This window comes from Vigna unguiculata, chromosome 11 (assembly GCF_037176805.1).
Source record: "Vigna unguiculata cultivar grain cowpea cultivar isolate G323 ecotype 2 chromosome 11, ASM3717680v1, whole genome shotgun sequence".
Taxonomy (NCBI): Eukaryota; Viridiplantae; Streptophyta; class Magnoliopsida; order Fabales; family Fabaceae; genus Vigna; species Vigna unguiculata.
The window spans coordinates 37,397,235-37,420,301 of record NC_140802.1 but is presented as its reverse complement, the minus strand read 5'-3'; the positions used below and the strand labels follow the sequence as shown (position 1 = coordinate 37,420,301).

General features: G+C 27.2%; 1 protein-coding gene across 1 annotated transcript; it reads left to right on the top strand.

Annotated features, from left to right (window-relative positions):
• Positions 1 to 10,150: 10,150 nt before the first annotated feature.
• Positions 10,151 to 11,545, top strand: LOC114168757 (uncharacterized). Its single transcript, XM_028053677.2, has 3 exons — positions 10,151 to 10,359; positions 10,460 to 10,589; positions 10,679 to 11,545. The coding sequence occupies exons 1-3, from the start codon at positions 10,227 to 10,229 to the stop codon at positions 11,373 to 11,375; spliced, it is 960 nt and encodes a 319-aa protein (XP_027909478.1). The 5' UTR covers positions 10,151 to 10,226; the 3' UTR covers positions 11,376 to 11,545.
• Positions 11,546 to 23,067: the final 11,522 nt, after the last annotated feature.

Genomic DNA, 23,067 nt, shown 5'->3' with positions numbered 1-23,067 from the left:
GTTTCATTTAGTTGTTTGTCTAACAACTGTATATAGCCTTTCTCCAATTATTGAAAATAAGAAAGGAGTTAATAAATCACCATTTTTGAGTCCTTTTGTTGGCTTAAACTCACGAGTTGGACTTTCAATAACCATAATTGAAATTGTGGATGATTTTACCCATCTCTATCCACCTAACCCATGAACTCCATAAACTCCATCTATCCAACATGTAGAAAAGAAAGTCAATCAAGTCATAAGATTTTTTATAATTCACTTTGACTATTACACATTGCTTCCTTTTGAATCTTTTCACCACTTTATTAGCCACTAAAACACTATCCAATAACTCTCCACCCTTAATGAATGTTCATTGAGTAATATCAAGAATGGACACACTTTAGTCTACATTTAAGCTAACAGGGTTGTCAGTTTTAGGCATAACAGATATAAAGGATGACGAATTACAACCCTTTTGTATAGACACATTTAAACAAAAACTCTTTGTTCTCTCATATTGCCAAATGCATTTTTTAATCTCAACCTCTTATATGCAACATGTAACTATAAGAATGTTGGGTACTAGCCATCCTTAAATAGCATCAATTAAAAAGGAGACATTATCAGAGTCGATCAAGCAAACTCTAACACAACAAAAAATAAAATATAAAGAATAGAGTGGGTCAAGCACACTCTAAATGGATGCAAATTAACCAATAAATATAATAACATTAAACATTGTGCGGGCCAAGTTGACTACAAAATAATTTTTTATTTATATACATGTCAGTTTATCCGCCACTAAGGTATGTCTAACCAATAGGTTTTAGGAATAAACATATGCAAAAGGATGTCAAATTTTGCTTAAATTCTTTTTATTAGGGAGTTGTTAACACATTTTAATTCATGAACAATACCATTATGTGTAAAGGAAACAAATAAAAGGAATCATGTGTTGTATTTTATTGAAAGAAATAAAAAAATATATACAATAGAGAGTATCTATGATTAATATATACAATTCCTACAATTACTCTATTATTCCTATAATAATACAAAAACATGCAAAATTGTTCCTATAATTATAATAATACAACCAACTTGCGCTTCATTGTAGAGAAAACTTCTTTTCTCAGTGGTTTAGTGAACACGTCAACAAATTGTTCAGCGAAAGGTACATATTTTGTTGCAACTGAACCATCTTGAATCTTATCACGAATGAAGTGGCAATCCATCTTTATGTGTCTAGTTCTTTCATGAAATACTGAGTTAGCCGCAATGTGTAAGGCAATTTTATTGTCACAATACAACAATGTCGGTTTAGGATGAATTATCCATAAATCTTTCAACAAAGGATCGTAACCAAGTCAACTCACAACAAGTACCCATCAATGCTCTATATTCAGCTTCTGCTAAGGTTAGAGAAATTGTCGTCTGCCTCTCTGTTCGCCAAGAGATGAGGGAGGATCCAACAAAAAACACAATAACCTGTAGTTGATTTTTGGGATACAGGACAACCTTTCCAATCTGAATCACATAAAGGGCACAAAAATAAATCATTTTGTGAAGGAAAAAACAGACCTTGAATTATTCTAAATTTACATTCTCGGATCAGCATATAAGTACATTATCACCATTTGCAATTCTAATGAATTATATTTTAATGATTTGACATGAGGTTAGAAAAAGAAATCATATGATCAGTTGCTGTTGAATAAAAATCCAAACACCCTAAGACAAAGGTCAATATTATTAAATGTACTTTTACCTTTCAATGGTAGAGGATATATAAACCTTTCATGGTATAGGTATATATAAATCAAAGAACTTAATGGTGATTCAATAATTGTTTTCATATGATATAATTTCCCTTTAAATGCTTCCATACTAACAAACAAAAATGGTAATAAAGATTCAATCCTCATCTCTTTCATTTATAAAATAGTACTATATCAGAAGTGTATTAATGAGTCTCCTCTTAGTAATATACAATAGATTCTCAAAATGGATTTTTGAGGACTGAACAATTCTAGAAAAAAAGTCCAAATTTGTTTTCATGAGCTCAATTAATGTCAAACAATATACTTAAGAGTTAGTTGCATGACTATTAATACCAAAGCGTTTACAGAGTCAAGTATATATTTTAACATTTTGTTAAGGTTAAGTTGAATTGTATCTGTGATAGATTTGCACACGCTTCGTATTACCAAAGAGTTCAATAGTCAAAAACAAACGTGATTCACATATCCCATGCATAATAATATAAAATTGCATTTAATTAATAAAAATCACGTAGTTTTACTCCGGTAATACCTTTCTGACCACGTTTTTGTCTACTATTCATGATCTGCAGTCAGAGAAAACTATATGGTAGATGAATATTTCTACACTAACTGCCACGAGTTTTGACCAAGAACTTTTGGATATAAAAGAAGAAAGTTTAGTAAAGTACAAAAATGGTAACCTAATTGGTTAAGTAGTTAATAGAAAACAGAAGTGTCTGCCATAAGTAAACCAGAAAGTGTCTTCTCTATTTTCAAAACCTGTTTGTTTCTTCTGAGTAATATTTTACTGGTTTATATATATACCAGAAACCGCGTTGTTCTTCGTAATAACCACAAAAGACTGACTTGACCTCAAATTCTCGATCAAATTGAAAAATACCTATGTTCCTGAATCTAGCAATTAGCACATGACAAATTGAAACCCTACAAAAGACATAATAATAATAATAATAATAATAATATTAAATAAATAAATATTAGCATGATATGTTTTTTTGTGTATTATAGTAGCTAGTTGAAGGGGAATCCCATGCTGAATTATTCTTCTCTGGTGTTTTCGTGTACTGACAAAAGGTTTTATCATATTAATATTATGTCCAACTTAACGTCTTATTCGCAATCTAAGCTACTATAAGGCTCATCACTGCTTCTGACGTACGTTGTGAGTATTATATGAAAGAAATAATAAGTTTTGGTGGGGTTTCTGAATTTTTTAATTAGATTTCGAGATTATAAATTTCTTTGATGAGCAATTTCGAGATTGTAATGTATACATTTTGATCATTGTTCTTCTACGTCTTTTTCTTTTAATTTCATTGCGCAGATTATTATTTTTTTTAAAAAAATCTAAATGAATCAAATCACTTCCAAGTTTTACTTTTAACTTTTTTTTTTATTTCAAATGATGAATTTAAGAGGGTGAAAAAGGAAAAAAATGAGACTGAGGAAAAATAACAGTGAAAATGATTATTTGGATTAGAGGTAAAGAATTCGAAATGAAAGAAAAATTGGTGAAAATTTGTGAACAAATCGATAAATATAATAATTTTAAAACAAAATTATAAAACGAATAAATTATCTTTATTATTATAAATTTATTTTAACTAATTATTAAATTATAATTTTATTATTGATATTAATAACATTATTATTTATTGTTTAATAATTTTTTACAAATGTTATATTTCAGAAGACAAATTAAAATTGTTTTACATTAATTAAGTTAAAAATTTCAAAATTAATTGCTTGAATTAAAAAAAGAATCTCAAATTTATAATTTTATGTCTACATGTATAATAACAAACTGGGGTAAGGAGGACAAAGACGAAAAAAAAAGCATGATACCACTTTCTTTCTCCTCATTTTATCTCCTCAACCCCAGCAACCTTGTTTTTTTCCCCCACATTTCTGAAAATAAACAGCATATACAAACACCTACTATCCATGCCCTTCACCATTTATTGTTGAAAATTCAAGTGTGAGTCTAAGTTTCATACTGAGTAAAAATGAAAATATTGAGCACTATATATATAAGGATGAAGACCCATAAACCCAACGGCGGACCATCATAGGGATAGGGGGAGCCACGGCTCCCCCAAAATTTTTTGGATTTTTTTTATATATATTTATATATAGATTTTAAATTATAATTATATATTATTTATATTAAGTTTATATTATGGAAAATAATAATAAAAAATAAAATAACAAATGTAATGGAAACATTGATTTATAAAAGAGATTAAGGTTTTGTTTTTGCTATAAAATTTTTCTACCATGTAAGTTATTATGAAAGTGTGTGAGGGCGAAAAAAAATACGAAGAGATAGATTGGAAACAGAGGTTGGAAAACACATAGATTGAGATTGAAATATACATTTATGGATGATCTCTCACATATCAAGCTTATATCTTATAATGATTCATGTATGTTAGATTTATGACTCTTCTTAGGATGTTTATCCAAAATTAGTATAAACCCTAATTATGATTTTAGGGATTTTTTATGAAATTGGTATGAACCCTATTTATAATTTTTTCCAAATTAGTATAATCTTTAATTATGAAATTTAGGAATTTTGTGTTTTCCTGCCTATGGTAAATTTTGTAAAATTTTGAATCTATATAGGAGAGATGATAAATTTATATTAGAAAGATTATAATAAAGAGTAAAAGAATTAATTCTTCTTTTTTTTTTGAAGGAGGAAAGTTTGTGATAAAGGTGAAAAAAATTGCATCTATGTTAACTAAACTTGAGAAATTTCATGAGAACTAAAAATTCTAGACAATGAAAAACAAATCTCTAAAGTTCCTAGAGTTACATATAATGAATTTAAAAATTCATTAGAACGCAATCCGAGTTCAAATTTCACAATACTCACCAAATAAAATTAATGAGATACGAAGGGGGCTTATCTAAAATGATATTCATGGTTTGGTATTATGATATAATAACGAATGATAGTCATATTTTTCTGAATTTTATTATTATGTGTGGTTGTTTTAAGTAGAAGAAACGAGAAAAGAAAATGAAGAGCTTTTTTTAACTAATATATATACATATATATATATATACATATATATATATATATATATATATGTATATATATATACATATATATATGTATATATATATATATATATATATATATATATATATATGTATATGTATATATACATATATATATACATATACATATACATATATACATATACATATATATATATACATATACATATATATATATATATATATATATATACATATATATATATATATGTATATGTATATATATATATGTATATATATACATATACATATACATATATATATATATATATATACATATATATATATATATATATATATATATGTATATGTATATGTATATATATATATGTATATGTATATGTATATATGTATATGTATATGTATATATATATGTATATATACATATATATATATATATATATATATATATATATATATAATATAATTTGGCACCCCCAAATTTTTTGTCCAAGTTCTGCCACTGCATAAACCTTTTACCTTAAAATTTTGAGTTAAATGTGGTGTTAATCTCTTATGTGTGGATTGAACTCATGTCCTATTAATGTTGTATCTCTCCAATAATTCCCTATCGAAAGACCTAACAATGGTTTCATAAGCCTGATTCGTGTAGTGATTGGCTTAGACATATAGTGTGGTATATCAGAGTCTATTTCATGTGGTGATCAGCTTAGACAATGCCCAATATCGAAAGTCTTCCTGATAGTGGGTCAGGTAAACATGTCTAGTTAAGATGAACAACGATACTAGTAAGGGGGTACTCGTGGCTAAAATGTTTCCGATTGTTGAGAATCCAAGTATGAGTTTAAATCTCATATTGAGTAAATATGAGAAAGTTGAGTACCATATAAGGATGAAGATCCATATGAGGATGAAGATCAATAAACCTATTGTCTTAAAGTTTTTGGTTAAAGGTTGTGTCAATCTCTTATGTGTGAGTTCAACTCATATTTTATTAGTGTTGTATCTCCTCAGTTATTCTCTTTCGAAACATCCAACATTTGTAAAAGGTAAATAAGTGATGTATCAATTTATTTTAATATCAAATTTATTCAAACTTAATAAATAAAAAATATAATTAAAGAATATGACACTAAAAATAACTAGCCAAATTAAAAACATAGCAGGTATTTATGTTATGCTATTATTAGTATAATTGTGTCTTAGTTAAAGACATAACATCTCTGCATTACAACTTAGTTGGGATGAGAAGATCGGAAGGAGATATTCTTTAAGAGTATGAGTGAGTTTGGGAGGTCTATGGATTTGAATTTTTTTATTGAGTTTTTTTACCGTTTTTATGCTGTATTTTAAAATATATCATTAGGTTAAATATGTTTTTGTCCTTTAATTCTCAGTAAAAATTTGAATTAGTCTCTCTTCAAAACTTTGACCTAATTTAGTCTTCCAACTTTAAAAATGCGTGGATTTACTTATTTATAAAGAAGAAGCACTAAATTGGTTAAAAGCTTCGAAAAGTAACTAATTCTAATTTTCACTGAAACTTGATGGACTAAAAACATATTTAACCATATCTCATTGATTTTTTTATATATATTAAAAAAATATTTAATATATAATATTTTGAAGAGTCAATAAAAGACAATACTAAAAAATTAAAAAAAAATGGACTCGAGTTCCAAAGAATATCATTTTTCATTTTTCTTTACACAATTTATTCACAGTTTTGTAAATATTTATATCTAAAATACTCTTATTTGTTCTTGAGAAAAAAAACGTATAAGATATTTGCAAGGATGCAACAGAAATAGGAACACCGATTGGAAGTTACATTTTTATTTTTTTTAGAAAAGGTTACATATGTAGAATCAATTCTATCTGAAATAGATAAAGGTGAATTCAAAATTGACCTATTTTAGTGATCGTAAGGTTTATCCGAATTTCTTGATCCCAGCCAAGACTCAAGACTCCTGTGTGACTCAGAGTAGAATAACAGCACAAGATAAGGTACATATATAATATAAATCACAAAATGCAATAAATACATATGTATTCAATGAGGCTCAACTCAATAACCCAACAAAATATAAATATAGAGAATTTAAAAGTTCCGTTATATTTATGTATTTATTTATTTCGTTGACAAAAAATATAAGTTATAAGACAATTATATGGAATGTTGGTTATTTGCAAAAGAATTTAATAAAATCTTTGAGGCTTTCGAGATAACTGCAATTGGAAATATCCTATCTGTTTCCTACTTATTATTATTCTTTTCTATAAAACATAAAAGTTGGCATCTCCTATTTTGTTAGCTTTTTTCTATAATGGGAAAGCTAGTAATAAAGACAAATTATTAGCTTTAGTATCATTCATAATCTTTTTAAGGATCGACCGGAGCATAAAACACGAGTCAATTATATAAGATGGTATGCTACTTCTTTTAATTTAAAATTTTAAGATCATATGTGTCAGCCTTTTCTTTATATATTACCTTTTTTTTTATTTAATAAAAAAATTTCAACTTATTATTTAAATTTCCAACCCTAACAAAAATTAAATTAAATTAAAAAAAACATAATATAAACTGACCTGGAAAACCAAACCAAACAAAAGAAAAGTTACAAATATATATATATATATATATATATATACATATATATATATATATATTATTTATTTGTGACTTTTTTTTTCTAAACCAAACAACTCTATTTCTAATTGAATTCTATGAAATTTCTGTGCAGGAGCAACATTTTCTTTTAAGAGTTTCTATTTACTTTGTATAGCATAATAGTACTCCCAATTGGAATTCCACTAAGGCTGTGTAGGTCCAACTGAAGTTCAGCTGAAATTGATGTTAAAAGGTACTCTCTTTGTTGGGTTTTCTTTGCCATCTAATAAGCTACTCTGAATTATCACTATATTAAAACTGAATCCAACCTTAATTTACTTTAAATTAAAAAAAAAAAACAAAACCACATATTTTTAATAGTTCGAAAGTCATTAATTAATTTAACTGGCTTTTTTGTCGACCGATGCATCACCCTTACAAAAATATATATGAAAGTGTTACATTTTTTGAGTTAGTTATATCACCATGGTGTACTGATACTTCAATTTGGATCACGTATCCAGATCTGGTATGTATATGTGTCCAATACTTTATTCGTATTCGATATTTTAAGATATTTTACTGATACTTATCAATAAAGTATCTAATCAATAAAACATTAATACTTTTGTAATGATAATAATTTATAATTTTTTATGTTGAAACTTTAATATATATATTATTTTAATTTAGATTCACACAATAACAATCATATATATTTATCATGTGTTTAAGAATTATTTTATATTTTTCAATAGGCATATATCGTATTCTTGCATCATGGATTCATAGGTGATTTGTGATACCGGTTAAAGTGTTAGTATAAGATGTTAACCTATTTTTATCTTCTGATTTTCCGTAAATACTGATTAAATGTATTTAGAAAATTTGAATTTATAGTTTTAATTCGGATGAAAGAGTTGTTTCTATAATTATGTTGATTTACATTTATGAAAATTAGGCATATGTCATGCAACTTGATTTGTATAATTTTTATTCCATTGTATTCTCATAGTTCTAATTCTTAATTAAACACAAATCAGAAATATAATTCAAACTTTTTCCTTTTTTATTTATTTCGACATAAAGTCTTTTATTTTTTAATTCTTTAATCAATATATTTAACACGCTCCTCGGTAAGATTTATACTGTTCCGAAAGAAAATACTAAATAAAAAGCTGAAGGCATATAACGTTTTAAAATTAAAAAAAATAATTAAATGCTTTTTTCCTCTGAGGTAATGATTATTCCTAGAAAAGGAGATTAATAAAAATATATTGTTCAACCAATTAATTTTTTCTTACCACATGCATTAATTGGTAGAACTTATAGAGGACGGGGTAACCTCGTCTCCCAATTTTATTGTCAGATTCACTATTTTGGAAACCTTTTTCAATGTTACACTTTGCTGGAATATATTATTTTAATCTCCTAAAATCATTTATTGAAATTCGTCATTCAATATATTCAGGCATTAAATTTTGCTCAGCTTAATAATATCAAATAATCACGTTGCAGAATTTAAAAACAGAAAAATATGATTTTTTTTTTTTTACGTTTAATAATCTTTGAGTAGATTGCCTATTTTCTAGCCTAAAGGTTTTCTCCTGCTACTTTTCATAAAATTAGTTTTAAAAGAATTTAATTATGTTTTGGGTTATACTGAATATATATATATATATATATATATATATATATATATATATATATATATATATATATATATATATATATATATATATATATATATATATATATATATATATATATATAAAGAGAGAGAGAGAGAGAGAGAGAATATATTTTTAATGAAATAATGTAAAAAAACTTCTACAAATGCATTTACGAAGGATTGATCCTTGAGTATTAATTTGGCCGGAATAAGATATTGCAAAGGAAACTACCATCCAAGAAGAAGAAAAAAATAGTTTTAATACTTTCACCGAATTTACCACATCGTGATTCCAGAAAAAAAAAAGTAGCTTTAAGTAAAGTCATTATTCTTAATAATATTAGAATTGAAAAAAAAAAAAGTTTTCCAGAAGAAATAACAAAAGTAGCTTTAGTGAAGTCATTATGATTAATGACACAAAATTCGTTGGTTGAAAGTAGTTAAAAGTAATTTTAATACCTTTTCATATATTTTTTTCACGCAAACAACTTTCTCTAAAAAAAATATATGATTTCCAATTTCAAAAATAATATTTATTTTGTACATATTTTAGTTTCCCTATCATAGAAAAAACAAAAGAGAAAACGCTCTCGCTTTGTTGAATGCGTAATTGAATCAACACAGTGAAAACTGTTACTTTTTGTATTATTACGTTGAACTTCTCCAAATATATATTATTTTGGTGCAAAGTATGAGCGGTTACAAGAGTTGACCGTAATTATGAGTTGCGTTTATGTTGTAGATTTTGGTCACGTGTGGAAATGCAAAAGCGGACACAAATTTCGTGTTACGTTCGTGGAAGATACTAAGTAGAAGTTTACAGATGATGTCGCTATCACCCAATATATTTTAGTGCAATAATAAGTGTGAAAGCTCAGAGAAACACTTTGTTTGACTAGTAAGTACGAAACATGATCACGTGAACGGTTACTAGCAGCTGAGAAAGACCCGTATTCGGAAGTCACATGTATTTCTTAATTATGGTGCTTTGTGGTATAATTGAACATGATACACGTTTTGAAATGTGAACGCGGTGAGAGTATAAATAAGTGACTGGTCAGACACAAACCATTCTTGCTTCAACACACTGGATTCAACACAACCAAAATTTCCTCTTCCATCCAAACGTAAACACTGACTCACAAAGATGGTAAGAACCCCATCTTGTGACAAAAGTGGACTCAGGAAGGGTACTTGGACTCCCGAGGAAGATAGAAAATTAATTGCATATGTTACTAGATATGGTTCCTGGAATTGGCGCCAACTTCCCAGGTTTGCAGGTACATATTTCAACACTTCTCAAAACTAAATAACCCAAACAAAATTTATTCAGATAGTAAAAAAACCAAAAAATAATTACCTTTTTGCATTGATTTTTAGGTCTGGCAAGATGTGGGAAAAGTTGTAGATTGAGATGGATGAATTATCTGAGGCCTAACGTCAAAAGAGGGAACTTCACTCCACAAGAAGAAGAATGCATCATCAGAATGCACAAGAAACTTGGTAACAGGTATATATCATCATTTCCTTATATCTACCCTTCAATGGCGTGAATATTGAAACACTGGAATGTTAATCTTATGATTCCGTTGGTCGCAGGTGGTCGGCTATTGCGGCTGAGTTACCAGGAAGAACAGATAACGAAATAAAAAACCATTGGCACACTACTCTCAAGAAAAGGTCTGAACAAAACACACACACAAATGAAGAAGCTAGAGCCTTCAAATCAAAGAACAAAGAATCCAACCAAAGTGGTGTTACTGTTACTCTTCCATCCAATTCCCAGGCTTCTGATAATGCATCAGCCTCGGTCTCACCACTGTCATCTTCAAGCGGCGTGTTTTCCTCCACAGCTTCAGATGATTGCAGTGCTGCCAGCATGAAAAGTTTGGTTTTTGAAGATGGTGACTTTGGTTTTCTGGATTCGTACATGGAGCCGATGAATGAGAGTTTCTGGAGCGAGCTAAATCTTGATGACATCTCCCACAGTGCAGCATGTGAAATAGTGTCAGGAGATACTACTAGTGGCGCGATTCAAAGCACGGATGATACTAGCGTTCATGATTCTTGTGCAATGTCTCCGCATGGATCGAGCAGCGAAAGTGTTGTTGTCGATAATGGGTCTGGCAGTTTTCTCGATGCATATGCAGAGGCAACGGTTGAGAATTTTTGGATGCAGCCATATGTGGCTGACATGTCCCACGTTCCGAGCGAACTTCTTGTCCCCTCCGAGGTAGAATCTGAATATTTTACTCCGATCTACGATGATCTGTGGGGACAAAGTCATTTCTATTAGGTTACGCTCGTGAACGAAACCACTAGTTGTTTTTAGAGAAACCATAGTTTTGAGAGTATTATACAGAGTTATGAATAATGATGTAAGATAACTGCTGTTACTTATTCGAGGTGTGTATTAGTCAGGCTAAACAACACTATATATAAATAAAGTATTTTGAAGTTGTTTCAGTTTTTTTCTTTCGCTCCTAAATCTAAATTTGGCAAATTTCTTGTTGTGATACTGGTAGTTGTTGTTTCTATAATCATAGTAAAGAGCAGACATTTAATGTACCAATAGATCATTTAATGGAGGAATGGACATTCAATGTGAAATCCAAAAATGTTTGCTTAAAAGAGTAGAAATAAAACGGTTAAAAAATATACTGATTTAGTTCACGGATCAGTAGTGAATATAGTGACTATATCTAAATTAGTGATCAATATAACTAATTCTTTTTTTTCTTTTAATTGATTGTTATTTAAGATTTTTCTTATACTGTTACCTACGGATTAGGTAGAAGAAAAGTTGCAAACCAAAAGAAGAGGGAGGAGCATGGATTAAAGACATTAGGTAGTACTAATATATCATTACAAGCTAAATGAAGATGGAGTAGGAGTAAAAAAACAAGGGCCAAGGAAGGATATTTTAGAGTCTAAGTTTGCCTCATGGAGAAGCTTAAATGTCAAAAAAAACACAACATATAAATCTTGATGATGGAGAGATGTAAGAACAAAAACATAATTGGTTTGATAACCCTGTTGTGTGGAAGGTCAGATCAAGTAATAAGATGAATTTTGGAAGAATAAATGGTTTGGTGAAATATTACTAAGTAACAAGTTTCATAAACTATACAGTATGACAAAACGAAGGTCGTGTGCTAATAATAGCCAACCTTGTGGATTACACAATGTAATTGCAACAAATATCAATAGAGGGATTGAAACTAGATTTCTAAGATATAGTAATAACCATAGTGTAAATTATAGAGATGATATGGATATGAGCTTGCACAAAAAGAAAACTATTCACATAAGTATTGGGTTAATTAAGAGTTGGAAATGCAAAGGTAGACATGTAAAGAACAAGGATAATCATTAAGGTACATGCAAAAACAATAGGGGAGGTGCCATTCTTAAACAATTTTGTTAGGAGACATGGTTTACTATATGGGAGAGTAAGAATAAAAACTAATAACATAAAACCATAAAGATGAAGTACAGATGATAATAGGTCGAATCGAAAATATATAGCGTCTATCCAATATTCGCCTTACTATCCACTAGATATATACAAAAGAATACCCACAAATTTGTTTATACCTGTGCGTACCTATAAATATCCACTAGATATATACAAAAGAATACCCACAAATTTGTTTATACCTGTGCGTACCTATAAATACCTGCAGATACTTTTCTAATTTATTTATTTTTAATTTAAATAAAAGTATTCTAAATCTAAACTTACATAAAAAAGTTAATTTTAAAATATAATTCAAATAAAATTACACACTAGAATGTTAATGTTAATAAATTTGATCTCTATAAAAAGGGTTAAATATATTTTTGGTCCCTTAACTTTTAGTGAAAATTGGAATCAGTCCCTCTCCAAAATTTTGGTCTAATTTAGTCGTCTAACTTTACAAATTTTTGGATTTAGTCCTTTTAACAAAATTTTGTTAAGTTTATTTGACGTTTCAAACGTATTTTAAGACAATTTCTTAGTTAACATTGAAGCAGAAATGTGTCAAACGGGATAAACACTCAAATGCTTTCATGAAACACGTTTAAAACGTTAAATAAATGTTAAAAAAATTGGTTAAAAGAACTAAATCCAAATATTTGTAAAGTTAGAGAACTAAATTAGACCAAGGTTTCGAAAAGGGACTAATTCCAATTTTCACTTAACGTTAAGGGACCAAAAACATATTTAACCCCTATAAAAAATATAAATGAATTGCACCAAAATATAAATTTTAATTTAAAAAATAAATAGCTTCAATTTCATAGTTTTAAATACAAGAAATATAACTATGAAGTCAAATTTTACTCAATTCTTCAATAATTAATATTCATTTCATTAATAACCTTATTTTAATCACTTTATTTAAAAAGTAAATCTCAAATAAAATTCACTAATCATTATTATTGTGTAATGAATATCCGTAATATTTATTGCTCTATCAGCAAACAGACAGTTAAATATCCATACTTACCTATTACAGATGTCCACCTAACATTTGTCACAAATTTTTTCTGGAAATCTCAAACATAATTTTCTTTTGTCATTTCTAAAATGGAGTAAGACGGAATAACAAGCATACAAATAATAAAAGCTTGCGGGAGAAATAAGTTGCAAATTTTGTACAGCACTTGACTATGACACATTAATAATCTTGTTTTAATCACTTGATTTACAAAAATTCAAATAAAATTAACTAATAATTGTCAGCAGGTGGTGAATCACCCTATTAATAGTATTAATAGGTGGATAATTAAATATTTATACCCGTTATTTGTATATATCAATTAAAATATCTATCCAGCCTTCATTATGATTTTTTTTCTCAAAATTTTTACGTCATTCCTAAAATGGAGTAAGAGAATAACAAGCATATAAATAATAAAACGTTGTGGGGGAAATGAGCTGCAAATTTTATTGCAATACTGCAATTGACTATGACACTAGGCGAAATAGAAATAGAAATAGTTACAATCAAGGGATTTGACCCGACTCATACAAGTTGATTCATTAAGAGTTAGGTTAAAAATGAGTGAATTTAATCCGGTTTACTTAATAGTGAATGTGAGTCATGAATTTTGATCCGGCTCAACCTACTATGAGTTGGTGGATTAAGTCGGTTAGTTCACCAACTCACATAAAAATATTATTTATTTATTAATTTTTAAGTATTCAAATATTTTAATTTTTAAGCAACTCATGAGATAACAACTACAGTAAAATTAAGAACCAATGTCTTCATCATGCTTACCACCAATATATGATGAATTGTTTCCAATAATAGTGTCTATATAGTCCAAGAAAGCATGAGTAATATTACACATTTTCTGTCATGTTATTCAACAAAATATAAATAAAAAAAAACTACAAATTTGTGTCATGCTAATTTAGAAAGTAATTTATTATAAAGATTATAGTTAAATATTAAAGTATCAACGTATATAACTTGACAATCAAATTAATTAAACATTCAAACTATTTAAATATTATTGAGCAATATTCTAGCATTTAAAAATATGAAATTGTGAACATATATAATTAGAAGTACTAAATAATTATTAAAAAAATTGTAAAAAAATTGTGGATTAAGTGGATCAACCCACCTTCAATCTGGCTCGAATCCATTTAACCTGTGGGTTAAGTGAGCCGGGTTGAGTTCAACCCACTTTTAAAAAAACTGATTTTTTCTCAGTTCAGCTCGGTTCAAACCCGTGATGAGCAGGATTGGTTCACGGATTGATACATATTTTGACATCTCTAACTCCAGAGAATAGATCTATGATTACCGAAGAGTGTTACACCTGGAAAAAATAACACATATATATAAGTAATAGTTTTTTTAATTTATTCAATTAAAAATATTAGTATGATTAAATATATTTTAATATATACTAAAATAAAAAATGAAAAAATATAAATAAAAAAAAATAACTGACCTATGGTGAAACTGGTCAAAATTTCTAGCTTGTCGATCTATTTTTTACGGACCAGATCAAAAGCAACGGCCAAATGGGCCGAGCTACCCGTTTTCCTATTACTCGTATATAATTCAAAATCTACTGTGTTGTTGGAAGCACATAATTTATGTTTTGTTGTCTAGAAAATACGAAATAATAAAAAAAAAAATGGTTCTTGTCTGATTCTTCTTAGTATATGACTCTAAATAAAATACTGATGAACGGCTTTTAATTAGGATTTATCTTGGTCAATCCTTCTAATACGGAGATTCATTGAAACTAGAATGAAACAACTTCGATAATTGATAAGAACGATATGAATAATGTGATGATTCTTTGACGCAACATGCTTACGCTTATTTCTTTTGGTGTATGTCACCCTATGTTGTCGTGACTCGGTACATAAATCAATAATTAATTATGTGCTTGAGTGTGCTAAATTCAATTATGAATACTACTATTGATTACTATAGTTATACAAACGTGCGGGAACTTAAATTAATCAAGAACGAAAATTCCATCAAGTAGTATTATCTATCTATAGGAATATTAGCGAAACGCGTAGACGAAATCACGTAAGTAATATTATAAGATTTTTATTTAATTAAATTGCATGTTGTAAAATATTTTCTTTAATATTAGAAAAAAATTAGTGTGGAAAAAGGCTTTGACACCCGTTGTTTTGACCATTATACACTGTTCGACAACAGAAACATATCCGGATGAAGTGAAAAGGTGTGAATTTTGGCATCAAATATCAACTAAGACATAAACTTCAATCTTAAGTCTCAGTTCTAGAGAACCAAAACATAAAATCATTAATAAATAATAATAATAATAATAATAATAATAAATAATAAGAATTTCAGAGTGTGAAAGTTGAGCAACAATGGAGATGGAGGAGGATGCAATCTTGGACGTATTCTGGAGAGCTAATCAATCTCGTCACAATGCAATGGTACCTTAACAACAATCGCTGAAAAAAAGTTCAAACTTTACAAAACAAGAACTCAAGAAAGATATGAACTCTATAAAAAAATGCAAGAAAATTCAAAACAAAACACTCACCAGACGTTGAGTGGTAATATATTGAAGTTCTTCACTTACGTGACAGAGAATAAAGGGTAGGAAGAATGATGGAGAACGACGCAGAAAAGAAGAAGAAGAAGAAGAAATCAATAAGAAAAAGAAGAAGAATCACAAAGTAGTTGGGAGAAGAAGCAATGAAGACAAAGAAAAATGCACAACAACAACAAATTTTACAAAGAAAAATAAGAAATGAAGACTCTGCATTTTTTTGCAAAATTTAACCCAAGGTTATAGGACTCAATTATTAAAAAGCCTTAGGCAGTGGCGGATCTTCGACCAATATTTCGGGGGTGCCAAAATTTTGGTTGAATTACTCTTTTGTTCCATTTTTTGTTAAAAAATGTCAAGTTGGTTTTCTATTTTTTTTAGCCTCAATTTGGTTCAATTTTTTTAAAAATTGATGCAATTTGTTATCACGACTGACTCTAAGATTAGGTCAGTTACACAAACAAAGCAAATCATCTTTATTCACAACTTCAATTTTGATTAAAAAATCTTAATTTGATTCAAAAAATTTAATGAAAAATAACCAAATTGCATCATTTTTTCAAAAATCGAGAATAAATTGGAACTAAAAAAATTGGAGGACTAACTTCACATTTTTGAACGAAAATAAAAATTAAAAGATTAATTTCAAAATATTTATATAAACTGGTAAAAACATTGTATTTACTTTTTTTAAGATAATAAAAAATAATAAAATTATAATTATTGTTATAATTATAATTATAAAATAAATACAAATAGTTTTTATAATTTTACTATAATTATTTTTCATTTATAATAGTTAAGTTTCAAATAAAAATAGTTAAATAGAAAAATGATTAAATTAAATAAGTGATCACTTGAAAGATAATGTTAATAAAATAATTAGTTTTATTTTTAAAAATATTAAAAAGGTAAAATTGAAAATGTGAAAAACAAAGAAAAAAGAATAAAAATATATTAAATATAGATATATAAAAAATTTTAAAATTTTAAAATATTAAAAATATTAATTTTTAAATATACATTTAAATTATATATTAATTAAATTATGTAGATATAAAAATTTTGGACGACCATGACCTCCTATATCCCTTCATAGGTCCGCTTCTAACCTTTGGCCTAAGTTGGTTTCTTTAATAATTAAGGCCTAAACATCTACTTTAAGTAAATTAATTAACAAAAATAGTACAATTTTTAAAATTTTATTATAGGTTTCAATTTTAAAAAAACGGAAGCATTTAACCTGTATATGTCTCAATTTTGAAACAATCAACACCTAGATATCAGTATAAAATAAAATAATTAAAATAAGTGACAATTTTAAAATTTTAAAAAACATCTCAATTTTGAAATAAAGATCTCAATTTTGAAATAATTGATATATATGGTCTGTTCTGATTCTTTAAAAGTGTCCATTTTCCCATTTATGCATATAATTTTTTTAAAACGGTATAAAATATTTTTTTGTCATCTTCTTTCTCTTACTTTTCATGAATTCGTATATGAAAACAGATGACTCTTTTTCCTTTTCATGTTTAATTAAATTTACAGTTTAATTAAATGAAAATTTCAAAATTTATTAAAATGTGATAAATGTTGACGTATTATGCTTTAGTTACTAATAATTTATTAATATTTGTTAGTATAGTATTTTCTAACCAAAACTAAACTTTCAATATCGTAAAGTTATACTGAAAAATTATTAGAGAATGAAGTAGAGGAATGGTATAAAATTTTGTAGAACACGAAATGAGATATATTTGAGTCTAAAAACTGTATGAATAAGACGTTTCCTAATAATTTATTTATGCAATAAAAGCATTTAATGAGTAGTAGACTTGAATAATGGGAATGCAATAAAAGTATTTAATGAGTAGTAGATTTGAATAATGAGGGAAAGCGAGAAAGAAAAGGTGAATTAAAGTGGTGTGACATGGAGCACGGAGCAGCTTGACTGTGACTTGGAATTCCAAGTCTTTCTATCTTTGTCCTTCTCCTTCTCGGAAGGAGCAATTCTTTCAAAACAGTAACAACAAATTAATAATGTTTGACAATGATGTTTCTCTTTTTGAACACGAGTCTAAGAATTTGGAGATGAAACACGTTTTCGTCGAATTTAAAGATTTCAAGTCAGCTGGTCACAGTAAGAACAGAAAACCACTATTCCTGGTACGCCAAAACAATACCCTACTTAAGTCAGTTTTGGTTTTTCTTCTTTTTCTTTTTACGATGTCGTTACTAATTTTTTTGTTTTTTTTTTTCCTTTTCAGGATTTTGCTCATAAATTAATTAGGGTTAAATATATATATATATATTTTTTTTTTAATTTTCAATAAAAATTAGAATCAGTCCCTTTCAAAATTTTTGATTCAATTTAGTCTATTAACTTTAAAATCGTCTGAATTTAATTTTTTAAACTAAATTTTATTAAATTTATTTAATATTTCAAATAAATTTCATGAAAATACGTGTTAAATGTTAAATAAATTTAATAAATATTGATTCAAATGATTAAATAAGCACAATTCCTAAAATTGAAAGACTATAGGATCAAAGTTTCCAAGATATACTAATTTTAATTTTTCCTATAGATAAGGGACAAAAAATATATTTAATCCTAATTATTAATTAGAATAATTTATAGTATATAAATAAGATAATTTTTTAATTATTTTATAAGTAGTTTTGTAAAGATAAATTAATTATAAATTTATCTTTTAATATAATATTAAAATTTATATTATTTATTATTGGACAACTTACAAATATCTTACATAATATAAAGGAGAATAATTTTTTTTTTAAAATCCAATTTTGTAACGGTGAATTAAATTTAAATTCACCTCCTAATATTTCTTTTATGCAAAATTACTTCACAAATTTTAATAGGCTTATAAACTATTTTACAAAATAAAGTCTTTGAATTTTTATGTGTTTTTCAATATATGAAAATTATTTGAATTAGTTTTGTAATATTTATTTGAGATAAATAAATTTTACCATGATCCATAAAATAACACAATAAATCATACTTCTCGAGTGTCAAACCCTTCAATGAACGAGTAGTGGAGTATCCAAGATCTTTGGTGTGTGTAGTCACCATGTAGGTTTTTGAGAAAAATGATAGCTCAGTCTCACGATGGATGCAAAAATGTTTCGGGTGTCGAGTCGAATGTCGACTTAAACAATTTTTAAGTCTTTCTAGTCTCTTGTCTTGCTCTTTGTCTGATGTTCATGTTTGTCAACCGATCGGGGGGTACTTCTTAAAGGTACGATGCTAAAGTTAGCATATGATCTATCAATTAAAGTAATAAGTTGTTATAATTAATGCAAGATAAAATTCTCAACAACCATACATTTGACCTATATTTATTATAGTTTTGCTCATGGGCCCGTGATCAGGGTCGGCCTAAACGGCTCAATCCTCCTTAATCCTGATTACTTACCTATTTATTTTAATTAAATGATTAACTGACTTTTAGGTGTACTGTTCGGTCGACCGATAGACGACACATAATTTGTATAAAGGACAAAGATTGGAATCTTGTGCACAGTCCAATTGACGTCTCCTTGAAGGAACTACACGGTGCGAGCGAGCTCACTTATTTATAGGAATGGTACAAAGGTTAGCATGTCCTAAGCCGAGTGTGTTCCCTGATGGCAGGTTGTGGAGTCCCAATTGTAATTCTCAGTAAGATGACAATGACTAAAAAATTGAATATGTGGTAATAGGCACATAATTTCCCATAATCAGTTAAAGGTGTGTTATAACCAACAAGTCGATAGAATCTCTAGAAACCTTCTTAGAAGTACCCTTCGTGATCGGTTCTTGTTGAGTTGAGCAGCCTGCCACTCTCGACTTGACTAACTCGCCCATACAGTATACCAATCATAATTGAATGTAAATATAAATAAATAAATATAACTAATGCATGATATAAATAAAATAATAGAAGAAAGATAAATTAGTACTAAAAATAATAATAATAATAATAATAATAATAATAATAATAATAATAACAATAATAAATTATAATAGAATATTCAATGATATTAGAATCATAGAGTTAAATATGTCTTTTTTCCTTATATTAAAAAAATTGTGTTTACTCCCTAAACTAAATACAAGTCTATTTCATCCATATACTTTATGAGACCATGTTTAGTCGGTTATGAAACATCTTTGTTAGTTAGTCATGAAACTATGTTTTTGACTAGGGATGACAACAGGGTGGGACGGAACGAGTTTTGCTATCCCATACTCATCCCTATAAAGAAAATACATCTCCATCCTCATACCTAAACCTAACGGGTATCAAATTTTTGACTCATCCTCATGCCCATCGAGTAACGGGTATATTCTCGTACTCATACCCGTATCCATTGTCTTACTATTTCAATATTAATTGATTAATTTTTATAAAATAATAAAAAAATTATGGTAAATGAACACATAAATTATCAAATATTCAATATTAAGAGGATGATTGTTTCTTCAATATCAAATATTTAGAAAGAAATTATAATTGTATACGTTTCAAATTAGAATACCAAATAAAATTTTATGAGAACCAAAATATTTATTAAATTTGCAAACATTAATGGAAACTAGTTGATGAAATTTAAAAATATTTTTACAAAAATATAAAAGGAAAATAAATATTCAAAAAAAAAATCTATTTTAAATGTCTATTTAGTTCAATTTTTTAAGTTCTAATGAATATCTTATTTATACTCTAATAAAAGTTATAATACATCAATTGATCAAAATCATGCAAAAAAAACAAATATTAAACTAGTAATAATAAAATTTTAACATAGATCATGTATCTTTTGAACTTCAATATATTTTGGATAGTGATAAAAAAAATTTAATAGCAATTACATTAAATTTTTATATTATAGTATTAATAAAATTTATTTATACAGTTATTTTACAGTAAGATTAATAATGAGTTAGAAAATAAAAAATAATTATATAAAATATATCAAAATAGTATTCTACATGATAAAAATAAAAAACAAATAAAAATACTAAAAATTATTAAATGTCTACCTTAGAAACAAACTATTGAATAAAATCGCATAAAGAAAAAAAATATATATAATTAAGGATATGATAAGATAAAAAAATGCCTTAGAGTTTTCAAATATCAACATAGTCAGTAGTTGAGAAATAACAAAAATTATTTTAGCAAACAAAAGAATTATTCAAATGAAACAAAAACTAATAATAAAATAGTAAAGAAGATAAATTTTTTATATTACCTAGTAAATGAAAGTTTTATACTTTTAGACACTAAAATTGAAAGTGTTAAACATTCTCATTTAAAAGAAAAATATATAATAAATAAAAATATTAAAAAATAAAAATATTCAAATGTGAGATATAAAAAATATTCAATTGACATACATCATTTGAATATAATTGCATAAATGTTGTGATAAGATGAAAAATACATTGGACATGCGAATAAATTTCATGAATTATGACAAATCAAACAATTAGAAGAAATAAAAAATATAAAGTGTGCAGTAATATATATATATATATATATATATATATATATATATATATATATATATAATTAATTAATTGTGAATATTTTTATAATTTAAATGGGATGGAGATATGACGAAGACAAATATGTACATCTCATATTATATTTTTCTAAAATTATTTTTATATAATATTTTTTAAATAGTAGCAAAATAATTAAATTATCTAAAAGTATAACTTTAGATCATATTATCAACTTTAAGATCTAGAAAGTGTGAAAGAAGAATCAATCAGGTCTAACAGGGAAACAACACCAACAATTTTTGCTTTGGGTTAAGGTAAAATTACAAAAAGTATTATAAGTGATTTGTATGCATTTCAAAATGCTGATACAAGTACTTATGTTATACTTTTATTTGGGTTTTGTCTATTAAAATTATAAATGTTAATGGAAAAATTTGATTTTAACACAAATAATACGCTGCGTAATTAGTTAATTCTTCTATTCTGGCAATAATTTATTTATTTTTATATTAAAACTTATTTCTGGGTGAAGAACATTATTGGAATTAGTTATTTAGGTTTTAAGATCATAAATGACGTTAATAACTATTAGAAAAATGCTATAATTATTTGGGCCAAATAAAGGGTCCAGCAGGTGAGCTACGCGCCCAATTCATAGCCACGTCCTGCATATTGATACTTTCCTTCTCCACCTCCATAACTTTCTTCCTGTATTCTTATATAAAAGAAATTTCCCATTTTATCCTGAATTAATAAGTAATTTTTTTCACTTCCATGTTATACAATCTAAAAAGGAAATTTTTATAAGAAAACTTCCGAATTGTAAAATCTAAAAGTAAAAATTAAATTTTAGATTATATAATCAAAAAATTAGAGATGTCAAAATGGGTTGGAATTTGTGAGCCAACTCAGCTCACCACGGGTTCGGACCGGGTTGGGTTGAAATTTTTTTATAAATTTCAATACGGCTTGATTTTTGACCCGGCTCATCTAGAACCCAGTTCACCCGGGTTGAACCCGTGGTGAGCCGGGTTGGCCCACAAACCCGCAGATAAAATGGTCACACAAGTGTTTTTTATTAAGTTGGGTTTTACATTTGAGTCATGTTAGATTGTTTTTTTAACCAACACATAAATAATTTGTATTTTTTTTATTTTGGTTTGTATTAGGATTGTATTAAAGTTTATTTAGATTTTAATTAGAATTATAATTTAGTTTTGACTGAAAAAAAATAAAAAAATGTATTTTTTTAATTATATGAACCCGTGAGCCAACTCGTTTAACCCGCTAACTCGTGGTAGGCCGGGCTGGGTTCGAATTTTTTTTGACTCGCTAAAAAATGAGTCGGGTTGAGTTGGCTTACTAAATCATCAACCTGTGGTGGGTTGAGTCGGGTCGAGTCAAATTATTC